This window comes from Helicoverpa zea, chromosome 16, assembly GCF_022581195.2.
Source record: "Helicoverpa zea isolate HzStark_Cry1AcR chromosome 16, ilHelZeax1.1, whole genome shotgun sequence".
NCBI classification, from domain to species: Eukaryota; Metazoa; Arthropoda; class Insecta; order Lepidoptera; family Noctuidae; genus Helicoverpa; species Helicoverpa zea.
In genome coordinates, this window is record NC_061467.1 from 3,301,811 (window position 1) to 3,327,970 (window position 26,160).

At 36.7% G+C, this 26,160-nt stretch overlaps 4 protein-coding genes across 7 annotated transcripts; 3 read left to right on the top strand and 1 right to left on the bottom strand.

The window, feature by feature from the left end:
* The first annotated feature begins 257 nt into the window (after positions 1-257).
* LOC124637373 (FACT complex subunit Ssrp1) lies at positions 258-9,527 on the top strand. The gene is made up of 13 exons (XM_047173782.1): positions 258-463; positions 545-730; positions 981-1,196; positions 2,011-2,189; positions 2,591-2,830; positions 3,255-3,383; positions 3,706-3,867; positions 4,381-4,513; positions 5,157-5,332; positions 6,117-6,228; positions 6,817-7,014; positions 7,321-7,611; positions 8,565-9,527. Exons 1-13 carry the CDS (start codon positions 413-415, stop codon positions 8,661-8,663), a joined length of 2,172 nt encoding a protein of 723 aa, XP_047029738.1. The 5' UTR covers positions 258-412; the 3' UTR covers positions 8,664-9,527.
* Positions 9,528-14,078: 4,551 nt separating this feature from the next.
* On the top strand, positions 14,079-16,312 carry LOC124637619 (high mobility group protein D-like). The gene is made up of 4 exons (XM_047174218.1): positions 14,079-14,231; positions 14,869-15,031; positions 15,106-15,246; positions 15,328-16,312. The coding sequence occupies exons 2-4, from the start codon at positions 14,882-14,884 to the stop codon at positions 15,394-15,396; spliced, it is 360 nt and encodes a 119-aa protein (XP_047030174.1). The 5' UTR covers positions 14,079-14,231; positions 14,869-14,881; the 3' UTR covers positions 15,397-16,312.
* An 813-nt stretch (positions 16,313-17,125) lies between these two features.
* On the top strand, positions 17,126-20,257 carry LOC124637615 (target of rapamycin complex subunit lst8). Of its 3 annotated transcripts, none has more exons than XM_047174214.1 (8): positions 17,126-17,144; positions 17,471-17,601; positions 17,717-17,869; positions 17,988-18,049; positions 18,440-18,593; positions 18,868-19,058; positions 19,145-19,287; positions 19,525-20,257. In XM_047174214.1, the coding sequence occupies exons 2-8, from the start codon at positions 17,473-17,475 to the stop codon at positions 19,638-19,640; spliced, it is 948 nt and encodes a 315-aa protein (XP_047030170.1). In that variant the 5' UTR covers positions 17,126-17,144; positions 17,471-17,472; the 3' UTR covers positions 19,641-20,257. The 3 variants fall into 3 exon arrangements, with proteins under 3 accessions (XP_047030170.1, XP_047030169.1, XP_047030168.1); XM_047174213.1 differs by lacking the exon at positions 17,126-17,144 and adding an exon at positions 17,221-17,399 and having other exon boundaries at positions 17,457-17,601; XM_047174212.1 differs by lacking the exon at positions 17,126-17,144 and adding an exon at positions 17,221-17,399.
* Positions 20,251-25,822, bottom strand: LOC124637614 (ADP-ribosylation factor-binding protein GGA2). Of its 2 annotated transcripts, none has more exons than XM_047174211.1 (8): positions 25,671-25,822; positions 25,291-25,589; positions 24,693-24,959; positions 24,065-24,275; positions 22,888-23,190; positions 22,538-22,664; positions 21,871-22,447; positions 20,251-21,397 (listed from the first exon to the last, which is right to left on the bottom strand). In XM_047174211.1, exons 1-8 carry the CDS (start codon positions 25,705-25,707, stop codon positions 21,185-21,187), a joined length of 2,034 nt encoding a protein of 677 aa, XP_047030167.1. In that variant the 5' UTR covers positions 25,708-25,822; the 3' UTR covers positions 20,251-21,184. The 2 variants fall into 2 exon arrangements, with proteins under 2 accessions (XP_047030167.1, XP_047030166.1); XM_047174210.1 differs by having other exon boundaries at positions 24,053-24,275.
* Positions 25,823-26,160: the final 338 nt, after the last annotated feature.

Sequence of the window (26,160 nt, forward strand, 5' to 3'; positions counted from 1 at the left end):
TTGCACCCAATCGAATCCATGCAAGAATATTTAGCTTTCGTGGGAAGTATAAAATAAGTTTAAGAAAATCATGTAAGATGAATTCTCTGTGGGTGTTTAAATTATTTAAAAAATCGAGCGTTGATCTAATTTAGTCACAATCTATATCATCCACACAAACAAAACGATATAATTTTCCGATATCTTTTTTTGTAGTTCAGTCTTCTTTTTGACGACACTACACTACACTACACTACATCACTACAGTTCCTGTCATTAATGTCAGATTTGTTGTTTCGCTGTTTGATCGGTCGTTTCATGCCGCTAATTTTTCCATACAAAATTTAGCGCGTGGATTTACTGAGACTGAGCACGTTTTTCAGTTGTTATTAAAACTTTTGTATCCTTTAGTGATCTTGGCGAGACTCTTAAAATGGAATTTCTCGAATATAATGATGTGCAAGCTGAGATCAAAGGCGCAATGGTATTGTTCATCCCGACAATTTTTGCTTATTGTTTCTTTGTAAAACTATTGTTTCACAAATGTTGTTGTTATATATTCCAGGTTCCTGGGAGGTTGAAGATGACGGACCAGAACATAGTGTTTAAGAACAGCAAGACTGGCAAGGTGGAACAGATTCCTGCTAACGAGATAGAATTGGTTAACTTCCAGAAGTTCATTGGATCTTGGGGCTTGAGAGTGTTCTTGAAGAATGGCACATTACACAGATATGGAGGCTTCAAGGAAGGGGTAAGTTCTATCATTGAATTAAACAATAACATTGGGTCTTTCTTTAGTCTAAGTTTAATTCCTTAAAGGTTGTGTATCACAGTAAATGTCAACTTGAATATTAAAAAAAAGTTAAAAAAAAACAAGTATAGACTTGTTCAACAAGGTATTTATTGCATTAGAAGTAACCATATAAATCAATATATTCCTGAACAACACATTTGACTCGTACAAGGGTAAAAAGTCTTATGAATTATTATAATGATTTCAGGAACAAGAGAAAGTAGCAAAGTTCTTCAAAACTAACTACAATAAAGACATGTTAGAGAAGGAGCTGTCTCTGAAGGGCTGGAACTGGGGCACGGCTAAGTTTAATGGAGCAGTATTGAGCTTCAATGTTGGCACTAACACTGCCTTTGAAATCCCGCTGCACTATGTATCACAATGTAATACTGGCAAGAATGAAGTCACTCTGGAGTTCCATCAGGTAATAATGGGTATTAAGTTCTCATTAATTTTAAGTAATCTATCCTAAAGTATTTATTTTAACTCAACTATTTGGGATAGTTGAATATATACATATTTACATAATGTTATGCAACACCACTATTATTCACTATGTATTGAAACATATGTACAGTCAACTTCAGGTCAGTGGTAACAGTTTTATAGGAAAATCGTACTTATTACTATTGAGTTAAGGTGCATGCATAACCAAGGGGTATCGGGTTGCCCGGGTAACTGGGTTGAGGAGGTCAGATAGGCAGTCGCTTCTTGTAAAGCACTGGTACTCAGCTGAATCCGGTTAGACTGGAAGCCAACCCCAACATGATTGGGAAAAAGGCTCGGAGGAGGAGCAAAACAGCTCACTATGAGCTAGGAAACTACTGCTGCTACTACTGCTCAGATAAAAAGTGAAAGAATAATGTAAAACTGTGTAGATTCTTTATCCCTGGGTGACATAGGCTATATTTTGTGTGGGTCACAGAAGTAGTTGTAGTAGATGCAAGTGAACCCCCAGGAAACGAGCTAGTAATCAGTAATATGAATGATGACAAAAAAAAGCATAAAAATTATCTGAAATTGTGTCTGCATTTTTGTTAAACAGTCTTGCACAACATTATTACTTTTATCTGTTGTTAACCATCCCACATCACACGTTAACAAAACAAAGTTTCGTGTTTATTTATCTGAGTTTCATATAAGCATAAAATTAGTAGCCATTTTCCAAACCCATGTTACATCAAAAACCATTCATCCACTAAGACTGATTCTAATGGTACAAAATCTTTTTTCCACAGAATGACGACACACCAGTATCCCTCATGGAGATGCGCTTCCACATCCCAACAAGTGAAGTGGGAGGCGACATGGACGCAGTCGAGGCGTTCCACCAGCAAGTCATGAACAAAGCCAGCGTCATTTCCGTCTCCGGTGACGCCATCGCCATCTTTAGGGAGCTACAGTGTCTCACGCCTCGGTACGTTTGATTATCACATCTAGGTTTGAAAACATATGAATTTGTAAAGAAAGATCAATGGGGTTCTTGCTGTTTGCCTAAAGTGCAAAGTGCTATTGGCACTGCTATAATTACAGGCTTTCAATTCTGTACAATCCTAAGAACGCGAGTTTGATCAGCTCTTGTAAAGTTATTTACGGACTTTTTTTTTACGGATTTACGTTCCAATAGATGTGTACACAGGAAAGATGGTTCAATAGCTACAAACCGCAGATAAACTTGAACACTCGGTAAGGTACCGACTTCCGCTGCGCAACCAAGTGCGCGTACATTGAGACGCCTAATCTGCATAATGTTCAAACATTCCTATTATCTTATTTTTACAAACTTCTAATATAACTCTTTGCAATTTCCTCCCACAGTGGTCGCTACGACATCAAAGTGTTCCAGACATTCTTCCAACTCCACGGTAAGACGTTTGACTACAAGATACCGATGTCGACAGTCTTACGTCTATTCCTGTTGCCTCACAAGGACACTCGGCAGATGTTCTTCGTGGTGTCTCTTGACCCACCCATCAAACAGGGTCAGACCAGGTATCATTACTTGGTACTCCTGTTCGGTATTGAAGAGGAAACCAGTTTGGAACTGCCTTTTACTGAGTAAGTGGTATTGATTATTTATAAATTAGTTACCTAATAAAGTGACTTTTATTGTTTTACATGTCAAGTTTGGTATCTAGCTTCTGTCTAATATCTATGGATCCGAGTTACCATTCACTTAATACATGTAAATAATTAAAACTTGGCATGTACATACAATCACAGAAGACAGAAGAATATCACTTTTATTTATTTATTATGTTATGTTAAAACGGTTTACACACCAATAACATTAACATTAACACAAAATCACTTGATTATAGCTGCTATAAAGGCACCATGCCATGAGTACGAGTGACACAATTTTCGTAAAACTAAATTCCTAGGTCAATTACGCGCATGTGACATATCTGTCAAATCTACCTTTTTAACAAAAAATTTGGCGAGAACTAGTAACTAATCTCAATTTTGTTGCGTATTACAGAGAAGAATTAAAAGAGAAATACGAAGGGAAGATAAGCAAGGAACTGTCTGGGCCTACTTACGAGGTGCTCGCCAAAATTATGAAGGTCATCATTAACAGAAGAGTTACAGGCCCAGGAGACTTCTTAGGGTAAGTATTTTTTATGGTCTTGAATTCACGCAAGTAATAGTCTTACTGAATGCTACTCAATCCTTTATTAACACAATCCTTACGTACTTGGTTGTGTACGTAAAAAATAGCCTGTCTGTCTGTACATTACTGCCGAGTTTCATCAAAAGCAATCGAGTAGTTTTGCAAGGACCAAAACATCCATCCATAAAAACTTTCGTTTTTCAATATTATGTTCTGTTTTTTTTTTTTGAAATTAATTCAATTAATTCACTATTAGCATTACAGCTAATAAAATAACGCAGATTTTAAAACTAACTAAGCAATTTTAAAACATTTCCAGTCACCACAAGACCCCAGCTATCGCATGTTCATACAAAGCAGCGGCTGGCTACCTGTACCCCTTGGAGAAAGGCTTCATCTACGTGCACAAGCCGCCCGTGCACATCCGCTTCGAAGAGATCGCCTCCGTCAACTTCGCGAGAGGAGGCGCTTCTTCTACCAAGTAAGTTGATATTGTATTCATTTGTTGTTGGTCTAGCAGTGATGCGTAAATTATCACACAGATTAATTACATAGCATTAATTTCAATAATAGCCGCCGTGGACGCCATTATTATTATAATTTTACAAAGAGTTATTTACACGCGGAAAGCAAGCTTTACAACAAAACTGCAGACATGGCAGCAGTGGCATAGTACCTGCTTTTATTTCAATTAGAAATCTCAATGAGTATCTATAATTCGAACAAGATCCTCATTGGAATAAGAATGAACGTGTATTCTAGTTAGACTGTCACCTATTGGAAAACTGCCGTACTCTGACCTAAATGTATTTTATTTGGTTTCCCAATAAGAATTTCAGAAAAGCCCTTCTTTTAAGAAGATTAATACATTATTTATCTTAGTCTTCATCGTCGTCCTGCCCTTATCCCGAATGACTTTGGGTGATTCAATATTTCTTCTTTTTTCAAACTGTTGTATTGTTCAGTGCATACTTATGTGTTCATATAACTCCAGGTCGTTCGACTTCGAGATCGAGCTGAAGCAGGGCAGCATCCACACGTTCAGCAGCATCGAGAAGGGCGAGTACGACAAGCTCTTCGACTACATCACCTCCAAGAAACTGCACGTCAAGAACACCGGCAAGAATGTAAGCTTTTTCAAAATAGTATTTTTTTACTGTTGCAGTATTTTGAGTTCTAAAGAAATAGTTACATATGAAGCAAGGGAAGCAAATATAACAGTTACCACAATGAACCACCATCGATAAGAGCTGGTAAATCAGCACCTGCTATCAACTTTTTTTTTTTCCTATGTACTACTGTATACGGCTTTAGACTATGTTGTTTAAGTATCTACATGTTGTAAAAAAATATGACCACCTTCATATCCTCTTATTTTTTTTTTATATAAATAAACGTATTCATCAGACTGTATCATCCTAATGCTAGGCACATAATATCTCCTCAACACTGAGAAGAATTAGGTGGTAATCACCACGCTTGCTCAATCTATGTTGAGGATTTTAGACTCCTAGTTTCCTCGAGATGTTTTCCTACACCTTCAATCAGTTATTAGTATTCAAGATATACTAGGTATATAAACATACAGCCATACCGCATTTTTCTTGATTGGCAATCATCAAATGACTCCTCTTCCTGTGGTTTAACAGCGTGAGGGAGTGTCAGACTCTTACTGACTAAAACACATCATGTTCCTCCGTAGGCCTTTTATGTACCATGTCCGCGTTAACTCTTCCATACATAGAACTGATATACACTTTCCACCCCCAGGACAAGGCGCTGTACGACGACGACTTCGGCGACTCGGACACGGAGAAGGAGCCGGACGCGTACCTGGAGCGCGTGAAGGCGGAGGCCAAGGAGCGCGACTCCGCCGACTCCGACGACGAGAGCACGGACGAGGACTTCAACCCCGACAAGGCCAAGGAGAGCGATGTGGCTGAGGAGTTAGTACACATTGTTCTGTTTTTGTTGCTACTACGATTTCAATTGTAAAGCGCGCTCTACACTGGCGGCGCGAAAGGCCGCGAAAGCCGCGGAACGCATGTGTAGGTTTCGCGCGTTCGCGTTCACGCTTCACGGCGTTCCCCGTTCGTTGTCGGGTTTTGTCCCGCGACAAAGTAAGATCGTATTTTCTTTTTAAGTTTTCGTGCCTTTTAAGAGGCATAACATACTTTGTACATGGCCTTTTTTCCTCCATTCTGTTCTGTATATGTAGCAAAAATTTTATTGACAAAATTATCTCCGCTCTTTTTCAAATCTGTGAAGGGAATTTAATAGCGACTTTACTAAGAACTAACTTCTGCCAGCGGTTTCACCCGCATCCCGTGGAAACTACTTCCCGTACCGGGATAAAAAGTAGCCTATAGCCTTCCTCGATAAATGGGCTATCTAACACTGAAAGAAATTTTCAAATCAGACCAGTAGTTCCTGAGATTAGCGCGTTCAAACAAACAAACAAACTCTTCAGCTTTATAATATTAGTATAGATATAGAAGGAACTGCGGAGAAAAATATACGTTCTTGTCGGCACGTGAAAAACCGTGAATTATTTATATTTCTCTTCTGTTTGTCTCATCTCATAAATGCATTCATTGAAAATTATATCCCAGTTGGAAAAAGTATCGATATTATTACTTGCCTTTTTTCTCTCTCTGTTATCAATCCTATTATTACGGGTAGATACGGTTATATTTTTTCCCCATTAACATAATGTTTTGTTCCGTCTAGATACGACACAAACCCGTCATCATCAGAGGATTCCGATGCGTCAGCTGCGTCGGACGACGATGCTAAGAAGGAAAAGAAGAAGAAGGACAAGCCCAAGAAAGCTATTACTATTGTAAGTACATTATCTATATCAATTAGCTTTACTCAATGTGAAGATATTCAATTCAATATTATGTAAACTGCCTGTGTTGTAAACACAGTCAAGAATAACAGTAGACTTTACAAATTATAAAAACTTTTTTGTTTTACAAATGGACGTAGTTATGCAGAAACGTTCCAACCCACTGTACGCGTAAATGCTTATATCTCAAATTAAACTTGAATTTGAGATATAAGCATTTACGCGTTTCAGTTGTATTCTTTTTTATTCTAACTAGTAAAGGTACTAGAGGTTTTATTGTTGAATTATATTGAGTTTAGATAACCATATGCTAAATTTTAGGCTGTTCAATCACAATAACTCGATTTCGGGTGACTTGTGGGTTGGAACGTTTCTGCATAACTACGTCCAAATAAGGTAATAGTAATCTTCCCGGATTCCATTGCCTTATACTTACCTAGTTTGAGGACCACTGAAATAGTCACGTACCAACTCTTCATAGTTACAATAGTTTACCCTAATATAAGTTATGACAAGGCACTATGACATTTTTTGTAACAAGTGGATTAAATAATACTAATTCTTATATTTAATTTTCAGTCGGAAGCCCCACGCAAACGCAAGGAGAAATCTAAAAAACGCGAGAAGGACGTGAATGCACCCAAACGTCCCGCCACCGCTTTCATGCTGTGGCTCAACGAGAACAGGAAGGGCATCGTCGACGCCAACCCCGGGATCAAGGTCACCGAGATCGCTAAGAAGGGAGGAGAACTGTGGAGGGATCTGAAGGATAAATCTGTATGTATTGGCTTTTTTATAATATAGAAATTATGTAGCTCGTCTAAGCTGAATTGATGCGCTACTATACCATTTAGGCGCATTTCTCGTATGCGTTTCAGTTAGCAATATTGGCCTATTTGAACTAGCATGGTTTCGAAAAAAAGTTACAATATATTTTTGACCTGCATCACCGTAATGTACTAATTCTCATATTATTTTACCAATTTCAGCACAAAGGAGGAAATTAAAATCTGTTGATACTGTTATTTCTCTTTGAAGTTTATTAAATTATACATCTAACGAAATACAACTTTTGATTAACAGGAATGGGAAGAGAAAGCCGCCAAATCGAAAGAAGAATACAACATAGCGATGAAGAAATACAAAGACAGCGGCGCTGCCGATGAATTCAAACAGAAGAAAAAACAAGCGGAGAAGGAACGTAAAGCCGCAGAGAAGAAGAGTAAAGCACCTTCTGCTAGTAAGAAGGCGAAGACTGCCAACGCCGGCGCGGGCAGTGGCGGGAAGTTTACCAGCAAAGAGTATATCGAAGATGATGATAGCTCTTCTGATTCCGATAAGGAGAAGGATAAGAAGAAAAAGGATACTAAAGATGTAAGTTGAGTCTTATTTAGCCGCAATTCATGGAACATAAAAATCCAGTCGAAATGGCTTTTTATTGAACTTTTGGAACGTTTTTGTAAAATAATTGATAAGTATGTGTGCATATTGTATGATAATGTTCCTAATACTATCGATATTACTTTTTAGCAGTATGAATGATGTGCACATTATTTTTGCTTTAGAACAACCTTATATATAAGTTATAATTATTCCGGCCGTCCATACAAAGACATTTCATTACTAAAGCGTCAAATTCTGACAAAAAAAAAGATTGAATGAAAGTCATAATTCAAATGGCTCGTTAATTCATGAATAAAGAGGTTGTGTAACGAACAGTTTGCTTACTACACACGAGACTCGTGGTCCGCGGTCACGCGCAACTGATCCTAATAGTAAACGTAGATTTTTATCAACTGCATTACCGCGTCATTGTTATAACAAGCCAATGATAAAAAAGCGTTATGCATTGTCTGAGCTATATTAAATGATGCAACATTTTTTTGTGTAAAATTGTTATTTAATAATTTTATCTATTGAAGATCGTGAATTGGTAGCCACATAGTTTGCTAAGCTTTATTTGTAAATAGAATGTAAACCGTTTTACCACAAAAACTTTTAAACGTCAGTGTAAGACTTGTCTAAAAGAATGTCAGAGTATGACGTTGACATATGGTTCATTTTGCAGCCACAATTTTTTTTAGACAAGTGTAAAACAGATGTTTAAGTTTTTGTAGTAAGCCCAAAATGGTTTAGTTAGGCTATAGCCTAAACCAGTTTCTTCTGTGAATTCACTTTCATTTATTATGCTCAAGACACTATTTTAAAGAAGCTTCCTATTAGTATGATAATTATTTAGTTTGGATATATCTACAGTTGGATTATATAAAAAACTTATTGGTTAAACATCATAGACATTATACTCACGTCATAATTTTCTTTTCTAGAGCAAAGACTCAAAGAAGGAGAAAGCAAAGAGTTCGTCATCAGAAGCAGAAGCCTCTTCGGGCGGGTCCGGGGACGAGAGTGGAAGCGGTAGCGATTGAAACCACAATGTACTTACTAAATAAAATTATGTTCTGCTGTAGTTATTACTGTACTAGTTAACTTTATCAAGATTATCTCTCGTTATTTCCCACGGTGTTGACATTTCATGGGGGATTTGACCATAGAATGTTGAATGAGCTTTGATTTGATTCTTATACCCAAGAACTGATACATTTTTTTTTTGTTATTTCTTTTGAGTGAAGGTTTTTACATGCAGATTTGTAATACTTATATGTACAGTGGATCTTGTACTAGCGAAATATTTCATACTAATTGTTAAATGACACTAACATACGTATTTGTCATCAATAATCCCGAATCCGTACTGATAGGTTTAACTGAAAAAAAAAAACGTTTCTGCAAAGTAACGAATAGGACCAATCTGTAATCAAATTATTATAAATTGTTTATTACGCGATCGAAATAAAGACGGCCTTGAATGCGATCGCGATATCAAGTGAAGTTAATTTTGAAACTCAAGAGGCAATATAAAGTGAAGCCATTATTTCCACCGCATTATTATATCATTTATAAAACACGTAATTTCTAAATATGTCCATGTATGCGCTTGCGCAGTCTTGCATCTTCCCTCCCTTATTTGTTATTAGAATTGCCATAAGTCCTAAGAAACACAATGTATGTGATATTATTTGTATTATGTATTTTCCAATTCAATTGATGTGTGATTCGTAATTAATGTGTGTTATGTGAAAACAAATCCTTGATGAATAAGTAAATGTAAATATATTCGTAAGATCATTTGTAATTGTCTTAAATTCGTATTACCTGCGATGTGTATTGTAAGCCCCAGTTAGTTGTAATTTGTTAGTTTATGGTATTTTTATTATAAGATTATATTTTTACTTGGTGCTTTTTCTTTGATTTATTCTAACTACAAAATCGACAAAAAATATCAGGTTAGGAGGAATCTATTGTATTTAAAAAAGTTTTAACTTTACCTACTTCATAATTATCATTTCTTTGAATAACATCAATAATATAATTTAGAACAAAGTCAAATTGTTCACAAACTAACTACAACCGTTAGTAGAAGGTAAGCCGGTAACATCGCTTGCATTCTGTTCCCCTAAGCGGCCTATACAAAAAGTAACAAAAATGCGCCTTTCTAAACCCAACTACGAAAGTATGGGGCTGTGTCGAACCGAGGAACCGTATTGCCGCCTTTTTTTATAAGCACGGCTATTGTGCTTCCCGGGTGGTTCCCAAGAATAGCGACGAGCGGTTCGCACTAAGTTAGGGTAAAAAAATGTTACTGCCGAATATTTTATAATGAGTGTCGAGCAATATGTAGTTTTAACTTTCATCTGTAGGCAGCTATAAAATTGAGGCATGTCTATGAAATGGCTGGCGGTTTACGAAATTAATCTATTTTTATTCGAATTTAATTGAACTGCTGTTTTCTGTAAACAAGGACATTGAGGAAAACTCATTTATTTATACTAGTTTCACAGGAAAACGTAATAAATAATATTTATTAGGACATTAAAATCGATGTTATAAAAATCTAACTAAATTGCACCGCCTTGTGCCTACATTCAAAAGTGCTTATCGCGTTGAAATAAGAGACTTATCAAGCGGTATAACAGGTCAAACAGACTTTCAGTTGGCGCTCGTTTAATCGGTCAGCACATTGATAACTTGATATCAACACGTGTCTCCGCCTTTATGATGCATTCTTGCATTTTAGTTATGAATATATTCCGATTCGTATTGATCATAATGCAATATTTACGGCATTCGTAAAAGCATGCATTTTATTCGCTTAAATAAACTACGGCTGAATTTACAATTACGTAATTCTTTTGAACACTTAATTGCTCGATATTTTGTTTTTAACTATTACAGAATCGGCTCGCTAATAAATAATTAAGCGATAGTCATATTTTACTTATCAGTTTGTAAAGATAATGTTGCAGTTATAGGCAATGAACTAACGACCACTAAGTACCTATTAAGAACATGACAAGAAACGAACCCTTCGCGATTGCTACTTACAAACAAAAGAAACAAATGGCATTTAATTGATATATGGAGGACCTTGTAACGGTCGTCACTAGTACGTGAGAACGGTGCAAGGTAAGGCAAGGACCTAAAAAAATGTTCTCATGTCATGACAAACTCTATTAATAGGGTTGGTTATCTATTGAATTCTCTGTCGCAGTGTAAAGGTAATTTTATTATGTCGGTCCCCTAGATGCATGGTACCGACAATAAGCGAGATTTATAATAATCTAGCTAAGAATATAATATTAGCTAAAGGGGAAAATGCATTTGTATCTTGTATAGGTAATGGAGGACGCATGCCAAGCCACAACGCGTAAACAACTTGAGCGTCGCGTGTCACAAAAACCAGTAAAACCTGATCCGTATCGAATATTACACTGTGAGGAACAGAGAGGCCACGCTTGTATTTCCGCTCTTCCATGTTATATGGCTGACTCAGTACGATTTCGAAAGGACCATCTTGATACTATTATCGTTAAGCATTCACAGAAAGAATGTATTATATTTGTGTTTCAATTTAAGAATTAGGTTTTTAGGAAGGTCTCTAATTATTTTATTACTGAGGCTTATGATATTTCCTAAATTCAGGCAAAGTTGGCTTCAAAATTCAACAAACACCATTATTGATGTCTTAGCGATGTGTTATTAACATCGCTCACGCCTTAAAATTCTGTAGATTACCTAGTTAGTATGTACAATGCAAATACCGAATACCGGTAGGCCGCTGACGGCGAGCGGTAGTCATCACTAGTGCGCAAGGACTGCCTGGGGCCCGATTCTCCTAAGTTAATAATGTCAAAATCTAATCGCAATATGATCGCAATAGCAGTTTTAACCATATCGGGCATTCTGCTACTAATATAAGACCAATCGTATTTCAACGACATTCGATTGGTCTGCTATTTTGGTGATTTTGGTCTATACAGTAGTTTGCTCTACAATCATAAAAATCATTTGCAGACAAAATGATTCATTATTGAATGACAGAAAAGGATAAAAACGCTTATTTCAAAGAAAAAATAGCGTAATGCCACATACACTTCAATCGTAATCGAGTCGGGATTGGATCGCAGTCGAATGTGAATCGTATGTTGCTTATGTAAAATTAGGAGAATCGGGCCCCTGCCGTATCTACGCCATAATCACCTACCTACCTATGTACAGTCGGTTTGATAGGTAAGTACAATTGACTTTGGTAGGTACCTAGGTAAACCTAGGTTGGTAACATTATATTACCTAAGTAGGTACCTAGGTAAACAGTTTAAAACTGTCCAAAGCTCTGTCAAACAAGACGCTAAATCTACTTATCATCTGCCTAGCCTTTTCCCAAATATGGTGTGATGAGGTCGGCTTCCAGTCAATCCCTGGGGCCCGATTCTGCTAAGTTAATAATGTCAAAATTGAATAGAAATTGAATCGCAATAGCAGTTTTAACCACCTTAGCGGACATTCTGCTACTAATATAAGACCAATGGTATTCCAATGACATTCGATTGGCTTGCGATTGGTCTGCCATTTGGTCTACATATATGGTTGTTTGCTCTACAATCATATTGCAATCGCAAATAATTTGCAGACAATATGATTCATTATTGAATCACAGAAACGGATAAAACGTTTATTTAAAAGAAAAAATAGTGGAATGCCACATACGCTTCAAACGTAATTGAGTGGTGATTGGATTTCAGTCGGATGTGGATCGTATGTAGCTTTAGTAAAATTAGTAGGATGTCGGTATCAGTGTTTTACAAGGTGCGACTGCCCAACTGACCTTCAGGAGGTCTCAGTTGGTAAGAGTGGTTATATGACTTTCTGGTTTGACTGCCCCGTAGGAACGACTGCCAAAGATGTTCCAATGGTAGCGCTAAAGCTACTTACTGAACTTATTTTAATGAAACTTTACCAATGGCCCTTACCAGCTTAGATCAACTAATCATAAATAGGTAGGTAATTTGTGCTTGGCGGACACACAAAAATTACACTGGCTTAAATTTAATTTCTAGTTAAGATTAAATTTAATTTCTGTGTGTGTTCGAAGATTGTCTGAAATGCTGCAGATACTTACGTTGGATAAAATGTACTACCTGTGTGAACCTTCTGTACTTTCTTAAGCAAGCCATCCCCAGTCCCCAATTTCCATATCCATGTCCGTTTCGTTTCGGGCAAGCAAACTTTCAAACCCTGGGCCCGATTCTCCTAAGTTAATAATGTCAAAATTGAATAGAAATTGAACCAGTTGAAACAGTTTTAACCGTATCTGGGGCCCGATTCTCCTAAGTTAATAATGTCAAAATCGAATAGAAATCGAATCGCAATATGATCGCAATAGCAGTTTTGACCATATCGGGCATTCTGCTACTAATATAAGACCAATCGTATTCCAACGACATTCGATTGGTTTGCGATTAGTCTGCTATTTTGGTGATTTTGGTCTATACGGTAGTTTGCTCTACAATCATATTGCAATAGTTAATCATTTGCAGACAAAATGATTCATTATTGAATGACAGAAAAGGATAAAAACGTTTATTTCATAGAAAAAATAGCGGAATGCGTTTCAATCGTAATCGAGTCGGGATTGGATCGCAGTCGAACGTGAATCGTATGTTGCTTAAGTAAAATTAGGAGAATCGGGCCCCTGGTATTTTCAATACCCTTTACCTAAGTAAGTAGATGCCTACCTAGCTATTTAATTAATTACCTAATTACTACTTAGTTAAATAGGAAAACAACACAAACGAAGGAACAGTACGACAGTTTATTGGGTACTCATATAATGTCGATGTAAGTCATTCGAAGTTCAATACCATCTTGTTCAAGAATGTATTTTAGGTATATGACCTTAAGAACTAAGGACAGCACACCCTTATATCTTTGAAATAAAAACTATTTCCCAAGTTCCTACGAAATATCAAATCGTAAACAAACGTGCTGCCATTCAAGCGCTATGTTTTATTGGCGTCCCTTTCCCGCTAACGTTTACCGCGCTTTTTACGTTTTCGAAATAACGTTGGCGGCATTTGAAATAGGGCGCGAGTACATTTCGATAGGAGTCTTGTGTTGAGTGGACTGGGTCATTTTTTGATATACTTCTTTTGTAAGTATATGTAGTGTAGTTATAAAAAATCTTTAGTGTAAGTTTTCTGATCTTAAAAACCTAAATTCAACCCATTTATATGCATAAAACTATCGAAATAAGGCGAAATAAATTTCTGAAGCAAATGTTCTAGCCCATTACGCTAAATAGAATATGGTTCTTATTACACAGGAATAAGGTATAAATTTATATGAATGAGGCAATCGATACGTCACGGATATACGTAGTACACGATGCCTTGCATTTGCCGTGCTGTTGGTAGAATCGTATTCTCCGGCCAATCACGTTCGACGTAGATGGCGCTGTAGTACCGACGCGAGTCGACCCCAAGCTAGCTTGCTCTGGGAACATTTGCTTCGAGCTCCATACATTTTCTTCTGGTTCTCTACGTCTATAGTTTGGTTGTGCACCAGTTCAAAAATAATTTCAAAATTTTTGCCATCAGGTAAGTACAATTATTTTTCCAATCAAAGTAAAGTGTTTTAATAAGTGTATTCGTGTTTCTTACGGGCGGATTCATTGAAATAATTTTCATTCCACGTTGGAATTCGCATTCAAACATGGCTATAGGCTTCGTAGTACTTTCCTTAGTACGCGTGGGTATGGGAAGGACGCCTTATTTCAATAATTAATTTCTCGGATCTTTACTATTAAGGTACTGGAACAGTTCTTCCACAAGTTTTAGCTAAATAGTCATTGGATTATTTGATAATTAGGTCATCTTTAGTTATTGCGTATTTTCAACACAATCCGTGAAAACAAAATGGCTCTTTCGACCCAAGCCTAGGACAGTGAACTCGTTGTACGGGGAGATAACTATTTTCGTTAATAACTGTGTGGTATTATGATTTTTATTGCAATTCGTGTCATTTAAAGCTAGTTTTTCTTGTAATCAATAACGGGTTACATATTTATTACCAGAAAGACGCGTTAGCGTGTTTCCCGCCAAAACGCCGCCCTACTGTGCCATATATGCAGTGCGAAGGCTAGCTAGCTATCAGATTCTTCAAAGCGTGGCCCGCATAACCTGTTGCCATGCATTTTCTCTATATTTTACAATAATTTTCTTTGTTTGGTTGCAGGAAAAAAGTTAAAATGACGGACAAGCCTAAGCGTCCCATGTCAGCTTATATGCTATGGCTGAACAGTGCCAGAGAACAGATCAAGTCGGAGAACCCCGGCATGAAAGTCACCGACATTGCTAAAAAGGGAGGAGAGATTTGGAAGTCGATGAAAGACAAGACTGTACGTAATATTTCACCCGTAACGTATTGCCTTTGTCTATTTGACGCCGTTATTTAATCTATTATTTTCTGTAGGAGTGGGAGGAGAAAGCCGCTAAGGCCAAGGAGCAGTACGCAAAAGACCTCGAGTCATACAACGCCAACGGTGGTGGTGGCGAGGGCGGCGGCAAGAAGGCACAAAAGCGAGGAAAGAAGGGCAAGAAGGCAGCACCCGCTGTAAGTATACTGTCCACGTAGCGACGCTTCTCGAGCTGTTTGTTTGTTTATGAAAAGTCACTAATTCAAGTTTTTTTCTAGAAATCCAAGAAAAAGAAGGAAGAGTCTGAAGATGACGAGGGTGAGGAGGAGGAAGAGGAAAGCGAATGATCTCCCAACATATACGACATTACTGTTCATATTGAATAATTTACTTGGACTTAATTTATTACAAAGTAAAATGGGACTGACTTTCCAAAGTCTGTATGACATTTCACATTTTTTTAATAATTTTTTACAGAGTTGAATTTTACAAATTTTTGGCTCATGTTTCTGATGCATTGTAACAATAATTTTGGTTTACACATGAAATTTGTTGATGTTTCAGTGTATTGTTTATCTACTACTTATGTTTTGTAGTATTAATAGTAATGATAGATGTATGTAAGAGAATTGCAGAGTTTGGAAAGTTCTGCCGCTGGCTAGGGTCTAGGTTTCTAAGCCTCAAAAAAAAAATAATGTTTAAGTGTTAGCATGTATACACCGGGGAATTGTACAGTTAGCCCTCCCTCGTTAAGTTCGCTGTGACTACTGGATGCTCACTTGTAAGATGTGACTGGTTTCATCAAAACTAGTATGTCTGCAATATTACCTGATTTGCTGTATAACATACATATTTATGTTGAAGCTGTGCTTTGATTTAAATATACCATAATTTTAATTTACTGTGTATTAATAAGTTGTGTGCATTAATTTTGGACATAGAAGTTTTGGTCAAACTATACCAACATGTAAAATTAGAGACTATTTCATGAACGTATGTGGCGGCTTATTGTTAATTAAACCTACCTCTTCTCATTGTAAATTTCAATGCTGATAATGGTACCAAACTCTAAGCTAAGATCCCACTTAGGAAATTGATGTGTATGTTGTATTTTTAGTTAGTTAATAGGTAGGTTTTCGATGTGATTTGTCTCTCAAATTTTACATTTGTGTTATTTTGTAAATGAGAATTAGCATTCCTCATGTCAATACGGATTTTACATGTTCAATAAAGTAATTTCATATAAAATATTCTATTTTTCAATTTGTCTTTTCATTCTTATTTTGCATTTCTTCTATCTCTAACCTATTTCTACATTCTATCGCTACTTCCAAATACCTATTTTTTATTTAATTACATCAGTTTATTATTGAAAGATTTGGCCAAAGTTCGCCATACAACAGCGAATGCACGTGACACCGCGTGGCAAACTGCAAAGGATGTTCGATCCTAGGATGTGCCACGTAAGCGTGAGAACGCATCGATGATATTTTGTGACCTCTATAATGTTAAGATTCGTAGGTATTGTCAGATTGTTTTGTTTGCAAAACAAGAACTTGATTCATAGGTATCTACAATAGGCGTTTCCACTACCCATTGTTATCAGTTTGATTATGTACTTCAGTAATGCCAAATCAATACAGTGCAGAAATCAATAACACAGATAGGTATCTTACAAAAAAATACGGTATGTACTGCTATACCTAGTTAAGTATCGAGTTTTCCATTATCTGAAGACTTGAACCAGCTAGGTGTATGATATCAATCAATAATTAAAGCACTGATTACATATATTTTTCTAAAATACTACCTATATTCCAATCATGCAATGAGCCAATCAGAACTTAGCGCTAATTATAAATATGTCAATCTGCCTACGTCATTACAAAGCAAGCGTCTCGCGCGTCTCCATTGACATAGCGTCTCCTATCAATTTGATACGATACCATGCGTGCGTTCGTTTCAGCGCTTATTTTGTCAAAAATGTGGTAATCAAATGAACCGTTCTATATTATAAGATTTTAAGTGCCTACATTCTTTGGTTAATAAACTATTTGTAACGATTTTTTAATGTTGTGGAAGTAGCAGAAATAAGGTATTTTTTATCAAATACGCCTTGATAAAATTGATCAATCTAACCATTGTCAATCAAGTGTCAATTGTGTCAAAGTCATATTTTAATTGTTCAAATTGTTGTTGTCTGATATTATGTTCGAATTGAAATAAATAAATAGATTATTTCAGTACCTACATTATTCAGAGAGTTAGTTATATCAAGAATTTAATTCTATTAAGCATTATAGAAGCTTCCTAAATAACAAGAGTTGTTTTTGTTATCAAAATTTCAAAGGTATTTGAGGTTAAAATGACATTATAATAAACAATGTGATAATTTAGCTGATAATAGAGGTTTGTTTGCAGGGATGTCGGGGGACGGCAGCGGTGGTGGCGGGTCAGCGGTGGCGCTGGTCACGGGCGGCTATGACCACACTATCAAGCTGTGGCAGGCGCACAGCGGCGTCTGTTTGCGGACTATGCAGCACCCTGATTCCGTGAGATTTCATATCATAACATGCAATTCTAGAAACTATAAAATGTCTTGTGGTTCTAACATCACATTATAAATATGTTGGTTTAAGTATAAATAGCGTGTAATGTTGATTACAGCAAGTGAATGGCCTGGAGATATCCCCCACTGGTCAGATGGTGGCGGCGTGCGGGTACCAACATATCCGCATGTACGACCTGGCCAGCGCCAACCCCGACCCTGTCGTCAACTTCGAAGGCATCACCAAGAATGTCTCTAGAGTTGGATTTCAAGTGAGTTCTCTGGTTTGATTTGAACCAATTTAGAAAGTCAGTGCGTAAACCAGTAATTATGTAGATAATTCTAAAATAAAATATATGTGGCTTTTATTGCTGCTGTTTGTTTATTTAGAAAAATGACCTGTGGATGTACACTGGTGGTGAAGACTGGACAGCTAGGATATGGGACCCAAGGTAAAATATTAGTTTTTCGCTTACTCTTAAGAACAACTATTTGTACATTATGTTTAATGTTATAGTTCGGCCATTCAGAGAATGCGTTCCTGACACGTCGCGATTGAACTGACGACGTAACTTTGCAATGGCGTTGCAGTTACGATTAAAATATTTTTGCTGGTTGTTTACCGTTTTAACAATTGAGGAGCATTAAAACAACATTATTATATCAATAATCAATGAATGTAGTTACGTCGTCAGTTCAATCGCGACGTGTCAGGAACGCATTCTCTGAATGGCCGAACTATAATACATGAATAGTCTGATCTGAATCCAAACCCTTCCATAAAAAGTTGTGTTCAAGTAACTTTGAATCTTTAACCAGTATCATATAAATTAATTCCTCAGAGCCGCACCACAGTTCCGCTGTACAAAGATATTCCAAGTGCAAGCCCCAGTGAATGCAGTGATGCTGCATCCCGACCAGACAATGATAATGGTGGGAGACCAGAGTGGCATCATACATATGTGGGACCTCCGGACTGATCAGAATGAGCAGTTGGTGAGTCAGTCATTTAAAATTTGAAGAATATTTCACACATTAGAAACTTGGTGGTATACAGACAGACATGTTATGGTGTTAGAATTGGGGTTGGTTAAAATCTCTAGTCTTTCAGCTTAAAATGGGACAATCTTACCTTAAATGCTGTCATACAGTATAAATAAATTAGTTACAAGAGAAATAAAAATCAAAAGTCGAAAAAACGATCGACATTTTCTGTAGTGAATCTTTTTTAAGAAAATCCCCTTTTTTACACAACTGCATGTTGCAACAGATTCCAGAAGCCGAGGCGTCGATCCAGGACATAGCGATCGACCCGGAAGGCAAGATGATGGCGGCGGTCAATAACAAAGGAAACTGCTACGTCTGGTCTCTGGGGGGAGCGGCGCCACACCCAGTACCTTTGAAGCATATTGTCGCTCATACCAAATATGCTCTAAGGTGCAAATTCAGCCTTGATTCCACGTAAGTAGCTATTATAGTGTATACTAACACAAATAGCTATCTATAGTTTTTCAATACATAAATGTTTGTCCTGTTAATGTGTTCAGTATGTTGGTGACGACATCAGGCGACTGTTCGGCGAAGGTGTGGCGCACTAAGGACTGGTCGCTGCTCCGGGAGCTGCGCAACGACACGCAGCGGTGGGTGTGGGATGCTGCCTTTAGCATCGACTCGCGATATCTCTTTACTGGTAAGTTTTGACTTGTATCATTATAAAAACTAACAATTTAGGCCGATTTCATTTATACCACTGTCGTTTTACAAGCGTTGTCGTCTCTCGAGCGTCTGCGCATGCAACAGAACACATAGAATAGAATGTTTGACCATCAAGCCAAGCAAAACAATACAATAAAATAACACACACAGGGAATTATCTCAAGAAGTACGCAATATAAGAAAAAAATAATCAATTTTTTTTCGCGTGCAGGTTCATCGGATAGCTACGCGCGTCTATGGGATGTAGAGAAGGGTACCCTCGAGAGAGAGTACTGTGGGCATCAGAAGGCCATCACTGCACTCGCCTTCAGGGATCAAGCTGTATAGACTTACTATGAATGCTAAAAGAAGTACTATAAGAATACTGAAATATTTTTCCAACTATTTTGTTGCTTTTTATGAATGGTTATTTTAAGTATGTACAGATATATAAATAAAATAGTGTAAGTGCCATTAGCATTTATCAGTGCCGGGTTAGACCCAAAATACACGAAAGCGAAGTGAACACGTGAGTGGAGAAATTATTTTTGGTTCTTTAAAACCTTCTGTGCGCTTTAGTACAATTTGGGCCTTACCCATGTAGTAAGATCGCACTAATGAATACAGATGACAATGATCAATTCTATGTTCCTTTTGTACTGAATTAATGTAAGGAGACGAGTCACGAACTTTAGGTTGTAATTTAGAAGTAGTTTTTGTATATTTGTAAATAAGTATAAGCTCTTGTTCGCGTGAATTGTATGCACGTAAGCTCTCTGGAGTTCAATCTGTTATCTCCAATTATTCGAAAATGTACTCGAATCTCGTGCGTGCTTCATCAGTAAAAAAAAATGGGGTCAAAAAATCACGATAAATTTAACATTACCTCCTGGATGCATTTATTGTGTAAATGAATTTGTTATAAATGTAGTTAATTTTGTAAATTAAAACATTCATACTATTTATAAATGCAGTTTTATTTCTTTTAATAAATAAGATATTAGTGCCGATCACAAAAAAAGATTAAGTTTTCTATATTACACTTTGAAGCTTAGTTTAAGCTGACGAAAGGTAAAAAAACATTGATCAGATCTTTCAAACATAAAATAAATCGTATTTATTCGGCGATTATATTGCACAAGAAGGTATATGAGAGCGCTTTCACACAGCGGCTTTTGACACGCATATACGCTCTAAAATGGTCGAGTGGTTCGAGGTGTCGTCATTATGTTTGAACCGGTAGTTGTCCTTTGTTGTTCACGCGGAAAATAAACTCAAACATTATCCTAATAATTGTACATACAATTGCAACATAAGTACGTCTTCAATACAAATATGTATTCTAATATAATACTGTGCTAACTACAGCTTTACAAAGTAAACACTGTACACGCAATGTTAACGACTTTTTTATGATTTCACCTTTTGTATAATCCACAACATAAGTATAAAGGATAAGACAATAATTACATACAGTCACAAAATATTGGAATGTTAAATAAATGCTTTTCCGATACATACATAATTACATTTCAATAATAAAATCTCGACTAGAAACAATTATACATTCAATTGCACGATAAAATATATATCTCACTCAGTCCCAAAATTAAATATTATCACCTGCCCATGTGACTGTAACGCTGATGCTTTCATCAATTAAATCAATAAGTAATAATAAGTAAATATATAATATATATTTACTGAATCAGTTGGCACGTGACAGTCAATATTCTCGTATTACGAATACACTTTCATATTGTTTGAATTGAACAAGAATTATCTTACTGTTGCCATCACGTGAGCATATACCACGTTTACATAAGCGGTAAATGATAATGAAGCTATCAGAATCAGCACATAGTTAAGTAGTATATGGGGCTTATGGGGTACTATACATGGTCTAGGGGTAGGTCAGTGACGTCGCCTATCTCTGAGCAGGCGTCGTCGTCGCAGGTATAGGAGATGACGAAGCGCAGATCGACACGAGGCCTGGATGCCGGCCGGGCAATCAGCATCACTTGTGTGAGCGCCGGCGGCGGCAGGAACGGGTTGTATTGCGGTAACGACGTGCCAGACGGCGTCAGTAGACGTACTTTGCAACACTGGAATATAAAAATATGTTTTAAAATAAGTTACACAGTTTATTTTGTAGTGAAAATGGACGTTAGAGATAGGAAATATTAAAGCTTTCGCTGTGCAAACATTCGCTAGGAAAAGCAAAAAATATATGCACAAATACATGGCATAAGTTAGTGTAATTTGCAGCCCCAGTACAACTGTCGGATTTAAGCTAAGAACAGTGCATTGAAAACATTAATCACTGTGTCAGGCATAAAAAAAATAATTTTAAAGATTATATTTATACTAGCTTCTGTCAGCGGTTTCACCCGCATCCCGTAGGAACCACGGCACGAACCCGGATAAAAAGTAGCCTATAGCCTTCCTCGATAAATGGGCTATCTAACACTGAAAGAATTTTTCAAATCGGTCCAGTAGTTCTTGAGATTAGCGCGTTCAAACAAACAAACAAACTCTTCAGCTTTATAATATTAGTATAGATATAGATTATACTCACCTTAGGAACCACACCTTGAAACCTAAAATCTAGTATAGGTTTCTTATTTTTGTTTGTCGTCGATATCACAATAACGTTTACATCAGGCCTCGGCTTGTCTTTACAAAAGTGTAACACTACTGTAAGTCCATTCTCCTCTTCGAATATCGTCATTGGAGGCACGTTGCCCGGAGTCACGTTAGCCAATGAAACATCTATATCAGTCAACGGTTTCACTTCACTTTTAGTCTTCTCTCTCTTCTCCTCTAAAGAATTAGATTCGACACTTTCCGTGGGAGAAGTGTTCTTACATTTGGCTTCATCTAATGTTATACTTAAATCCAATATGTTGTCTATAGGGGAATCAGTCGAATTTGTAACATTAACATTAGAAGTGCTGGGTCCGTCTGTGATGTCTACTATGACGTCATCGGGGGGTGAAGATGGTTTGTTTGTCAGTTTGGGTAGTTCAGTTGGTTTGGTTTCCTCTGGCTTTTTGGTAAAGAAGTCTAGGTCAAATAGGGCACCGTTTGTAGACGGTGTGAGATCGTGTTTGGGTGATGCTAATGCGTTCATTGGAATTTTCTTTGATGTTTTACTGAAACAAAAAATATAAGTTATTCCTTGAATTTTTTATCTAATTAAAAAAGTACAAGTGTCAAGTATATGTAATTCAATGATTATGTACCTATTAAAGTTTTCACGTCGTTTAACGTGATCGGGTAATGACTGCTTTATCAGTTGTTCGCCGAGCGAGTCCAATTCGTTCCAACCTTCCGCTTTATTTGTTTTCTCTCCTAAAAGATCTACATCTTCTGTAAAAATAAATTTTAAATTAATTGCTGTGGGTAAAATAGTTTTCATACTAAATTATTTCTTAACTCGTCTCTTGCACTAACGGGACTAGTCCATGACATCAGCTGTAACAAAACTATTCATATTTAAATTTTAGTTACTTCATCTTAAGGTCAAACTATTTTGTCCTACAGGTAGAGTTACGTTTGAATGAAATAAGTCAAGATTTAGAAAAGTTCTTACCACTGGGCATTAAGCTAACAGGTTTCAACGGCTCCACGATATTAGAATCGCTTCCAGTCGAAAATATATCACCCAGCTCATCAATAGCCGTGTTCCTAGAGGCCAGGCTCTTCACTGTAGTATCATCTCCTTTACCCACGTTACCCGCAAAGTCTAACAAACTATCACTGTTAGATGTCTCAGCTTGGTCAGTACTTGATGCTTGAGAAGTTGTTTTTTTCTTCTTGTCCTTCTTAAACTTGCTGTATGCGTCATATTTCTCGAAGACATCGTCTAGAACTTCGCTGGCATGTAGGATGTCATCTAGAAAGGTTAACATAAATAATTATTATAAAGGCTTAATTGACAGTACAGTGGCTTGGTGATGACTTAAATTCGCTACTTATACATACATTGAGAAAAAATATGTAAACATGAAGCACTTTATCAAATAATATTTATAAAATTACCAAAAACGGTATTTAATAATATGGCGATAAGATTCGATTTCACAAAAAATACGCAACCAAATTCATTGCTTGTTTTATAATCTATTAATAAAACAGCTACTTTATCATGTAGCTTTGAGAATTCTAGATAGCAAGATTATATTTATCAGCGACACATTTGCCATGCAGTGTGAACTTGTTATACATGTGTAAACCACTGGATTAATTAATTCACGGTACAACGTTGGTATTTCCGATACTGTAACTAAACAGGAAAATAATAGCTTGTCCAATCACTGGCTAGAACATAATGATAACTGACTGCTCAAGATAAATTTGATATTTTTTAACTAACTTTATAAGTACAATGATGTTTATAGAGTAGTGCGGAGGCAAGTTGTTTTTCACGCTGTAATCAAATGTATGGCTCACTTACTATGTATATTATAATCTACGAAAACAGAAGGAATCAGCATTGCAGATAACTTGTGGGTTCCATATAATCTAGTTGCTTCAAGACTATATTGTACCAAAATAAACAAAGTCATGCAGGCACGTCAAAAGTACGTTTTCATCCAAAAATTATGCAAATGGATATTCTGTTATGAAACTACAGGCCACAAATTCTTGGTATTTTTAAACAAAAAATAAATAAAATGTACACCAATCAAAAGCAATGGTAGATAAAAACAAACAAACACTACACATCACAATGATAATGACTGGAAGTGACAAACCGGTCCACTCACTGAGACTGTCCGGCTGTGTCTCGGAGGCGGCCAGGCGTTGCAGCGCCAGCCGCAGGGCTCCGCACGACACGTGCAGCTCGTGGATGAGCTGCTCCTCTTCGGGAGAAGCGTCTTCAGCGTTAGCGAGGAGTTCTCGGAGGAGTTCTGCGCTGTCTAACGCGTTTCCGACTTCTTGGGCGCGACGGCTACTTTCCTCGTTCCGTCGTTCTTCCTGAGAGTTGAATGGAACAGTTAGATTTAAAAGACATTATTATTAGACTTTAACATTGGACTTACGAAGTTACGTGAGCTAGCTTCTTTAGATAGAATGGAGAATATTATACACAATCTTAATCCATTGCTCTATTGTTAAGGCTATGTATAGCTGACGTTTTTAATAATCTCAACAATGAAATCAATGAACAAAATAAGACAGAGTGAGACTCAAAATATTTTTAGGTTTCTTTAGAAAATATGTGTAATTTTAAAATACCTGTTCTGCTGAAAAGAAAATGGAATTGTGTTCTGATAATAAATCTGGCAAGTTCAATAAAGATTCATGACATGCTGCAAACTTAATTTTTAAATAATAGTTAATCATTAAACATAAATTAACTGTTAATAGTACTGCTGAGCAAAATACACTTACTTCTCTGACCATAGTTTTGATGAGTCTATTTGCATGTTGAAGATCTTCTGGTTTCTTGCTTTGTAATAACTTTTGCAGCAACTTGGACTTTTCTTCATCTTCAAATATGGCATTCTTGGCCCTACTCCGAGGAGGTACCACGTCTTCAGGGGGTAATGGTGGAGGAGTTTCCTTCACCACACCCTGATTCTTAAGCATGTCATATGCAACCTTAAATTTGGTTTCCTTTGGATACTCGATAGACCATGCGTGAAGCAGCTGTAGTACCTAAAATAATATATATTTTTTATGAGGAAGGAATTGTTATACTTACTTACGTTACAAAATAAATAACTCAAGAATTCAATTGAGGAAAAAGAATTTTAAAAACCCTTTGTACCTTTTAATAGGCATGTGATTAAAAAAGGGCAAATATATATTTTTGTATAAATAATACTTATTTATTGATTGGTCAAAATATTTGAATATACACTAGCCTACCTAAGTTATTCATCAAGAAAAGATGCTCTGTGCAAAAGGCTATACACTAATTTGTAAGTTACTTAAAAAAGTATGTGAAAGCATTATAAAAAGAAAGTGTATAAGAAAAATGTCTTACCCTAGTCCGTACTTCAGGTGATGTTCGATCAGCAAAATATTTAGGTGAAACTAACTTAATCATTTCATTGAGGAAGCGAAATTTGCCGACTTCAGCGTGAAAACCGGCATCGCAACGTCGCATACAGCGATCTAGCATTGACAGGGCGAGCAGAGCTTCTCGGGCGTTTGGCGTGTGTATGCGGGCTGCCAGGGCCTGCGCCGCCAGCTGCGGGCCCTCCGCAGAGTCCCGCATCACCGCGCAAAACGCCTCCAACGCCGCAGCATCCGGACATGGCAGAGATTCGTGTGTAGCTTTTACTAAGCAAACGAATAACAAACACAGTCGTAAAGTAGTTCAAACTTTATAAACACGATCCAGTATCGAAAATAAATACTTACATATCAAAGCTTCTAGGCTGATCAAAGTTACATTCATTTTTTCAGAGGAAAAACACTTTCCGATAAATATAAATAAAATTAAAATTTTTGATCATTTCGTTTCAGATCAGATCAAGTTGACATTTTGAATTGTGTTGCTATTTTTTCTGCTAAAATGAAAACATTACTATTGTATTATCATTTTTGTCTCATTTTCAATAACTAACTTTAAACATAATTATATTACAATTATTTACTCTATTAAATATTGGTTTATATAACAATCTCGAAAGATTAGTTAAAATATTATATGTAGAAATTTATATTTTATCTGGCAATATTACTTGAGTGTGTTCGTTTTGGGCTTAAATTATCAACATTGCCAAACACGAAAATGAAAGAAGTTAATGGATATGGACGCCACTAAAACGCTCAGTAAGCAGATATTTTAGGCTGAACATGTAGCAAAATTGTTCGTTTGGTTATTTTGATGTAATTTATGTATCTACCT

Excerpts from the sequence above, each read along its gene's own strand:
- LOC124637373 (XM_047173782.1), top strand. The coding sequence starts at position 413 with ATGGAATTTCTCGAATATAATGATGTGCAAGCTGAGATCAAAGGCGCA. Across the intron at positions 1,197-2,010 it reads TCACTCTGGAGTTCCATCAG|AATGACGACACACCAGTATC; the intron begins GTAATAATGGGT and ends TTTTTTCCACAG. Across the intron at positions 5,333-6,116 it reads GAGAGCGATGTGGCTGAGGA|ATACGACACAAACCCGTCAT; the intron begins GTTAGTACACAT and ends TGTTCCGTCTAG.
- LOC124637614 (XM_047174210.1), bottom strand. The coding sequence starts at position 25,707 with ATGAATGTAACTTTGATCAGCCTAGAAGCTTTGATAT. Across the intron at positions 23,191-24,052 it reads CAGTCTCAGTGAGTGGACCG|ATGACATCCTACATGCCAGC; the intron begins GTTTGTCACTTC and ends TAACCTTTCTAG. Across the intron at positions 22,665-22,887 it reads TGTTAGCTTAATGCCCAGTG|AAGATGTAGATCTTTTAGGA; the intron begins GTAAGAACTTTT and ends TTATTTTTACAG.
- LOC124637619 (XM_047174218.1), top strand. The coding sequence starts at position 14,882 with ATGACGGACAAGCCTAAGCGTCCCATGTCAGCTTATATGCTATGGCTG. Across the intron at positions 15,032-15,105 it reads AGTCGATGAAAGACAAGACT|GAGTGGGAGGAGAAAGCCGC; the intron begins GTACGTAATATT and ends TATTTTCTGTAG. Across the intron at positions 15,247-15,327 it reads GCAAGAAGGCAGCACCCGCT|AAATCCAAGAAAAAGAAGGA; the intron begins GTAAGTATACTG and ends GTTTTTTTCTAG.
- LOC124637615 (XM_047174214.1), top strand. The coding sequence starts at position 17,473 with ATGTCGGGGGACGGCAGCGGTGGTGGCGGGTCAGCGGTGGCGCTGGTC. Across the intron at positions 17,602-17,716 it reads CTATGCAGCACCCTGATTCC|CAAGTGAATGGCCTGGAGAT; the intron begins GTGAGATTTCAT and ends TGTTGATTACAG. Across the intron at positions 17,870-17,987 it reads TCTCTAGAGTTGGATTTCAA|AAAAATGACCTGTGGATGTA; the intron begins GTGAGTTCTCTG and ends TTGTTTATTTAG.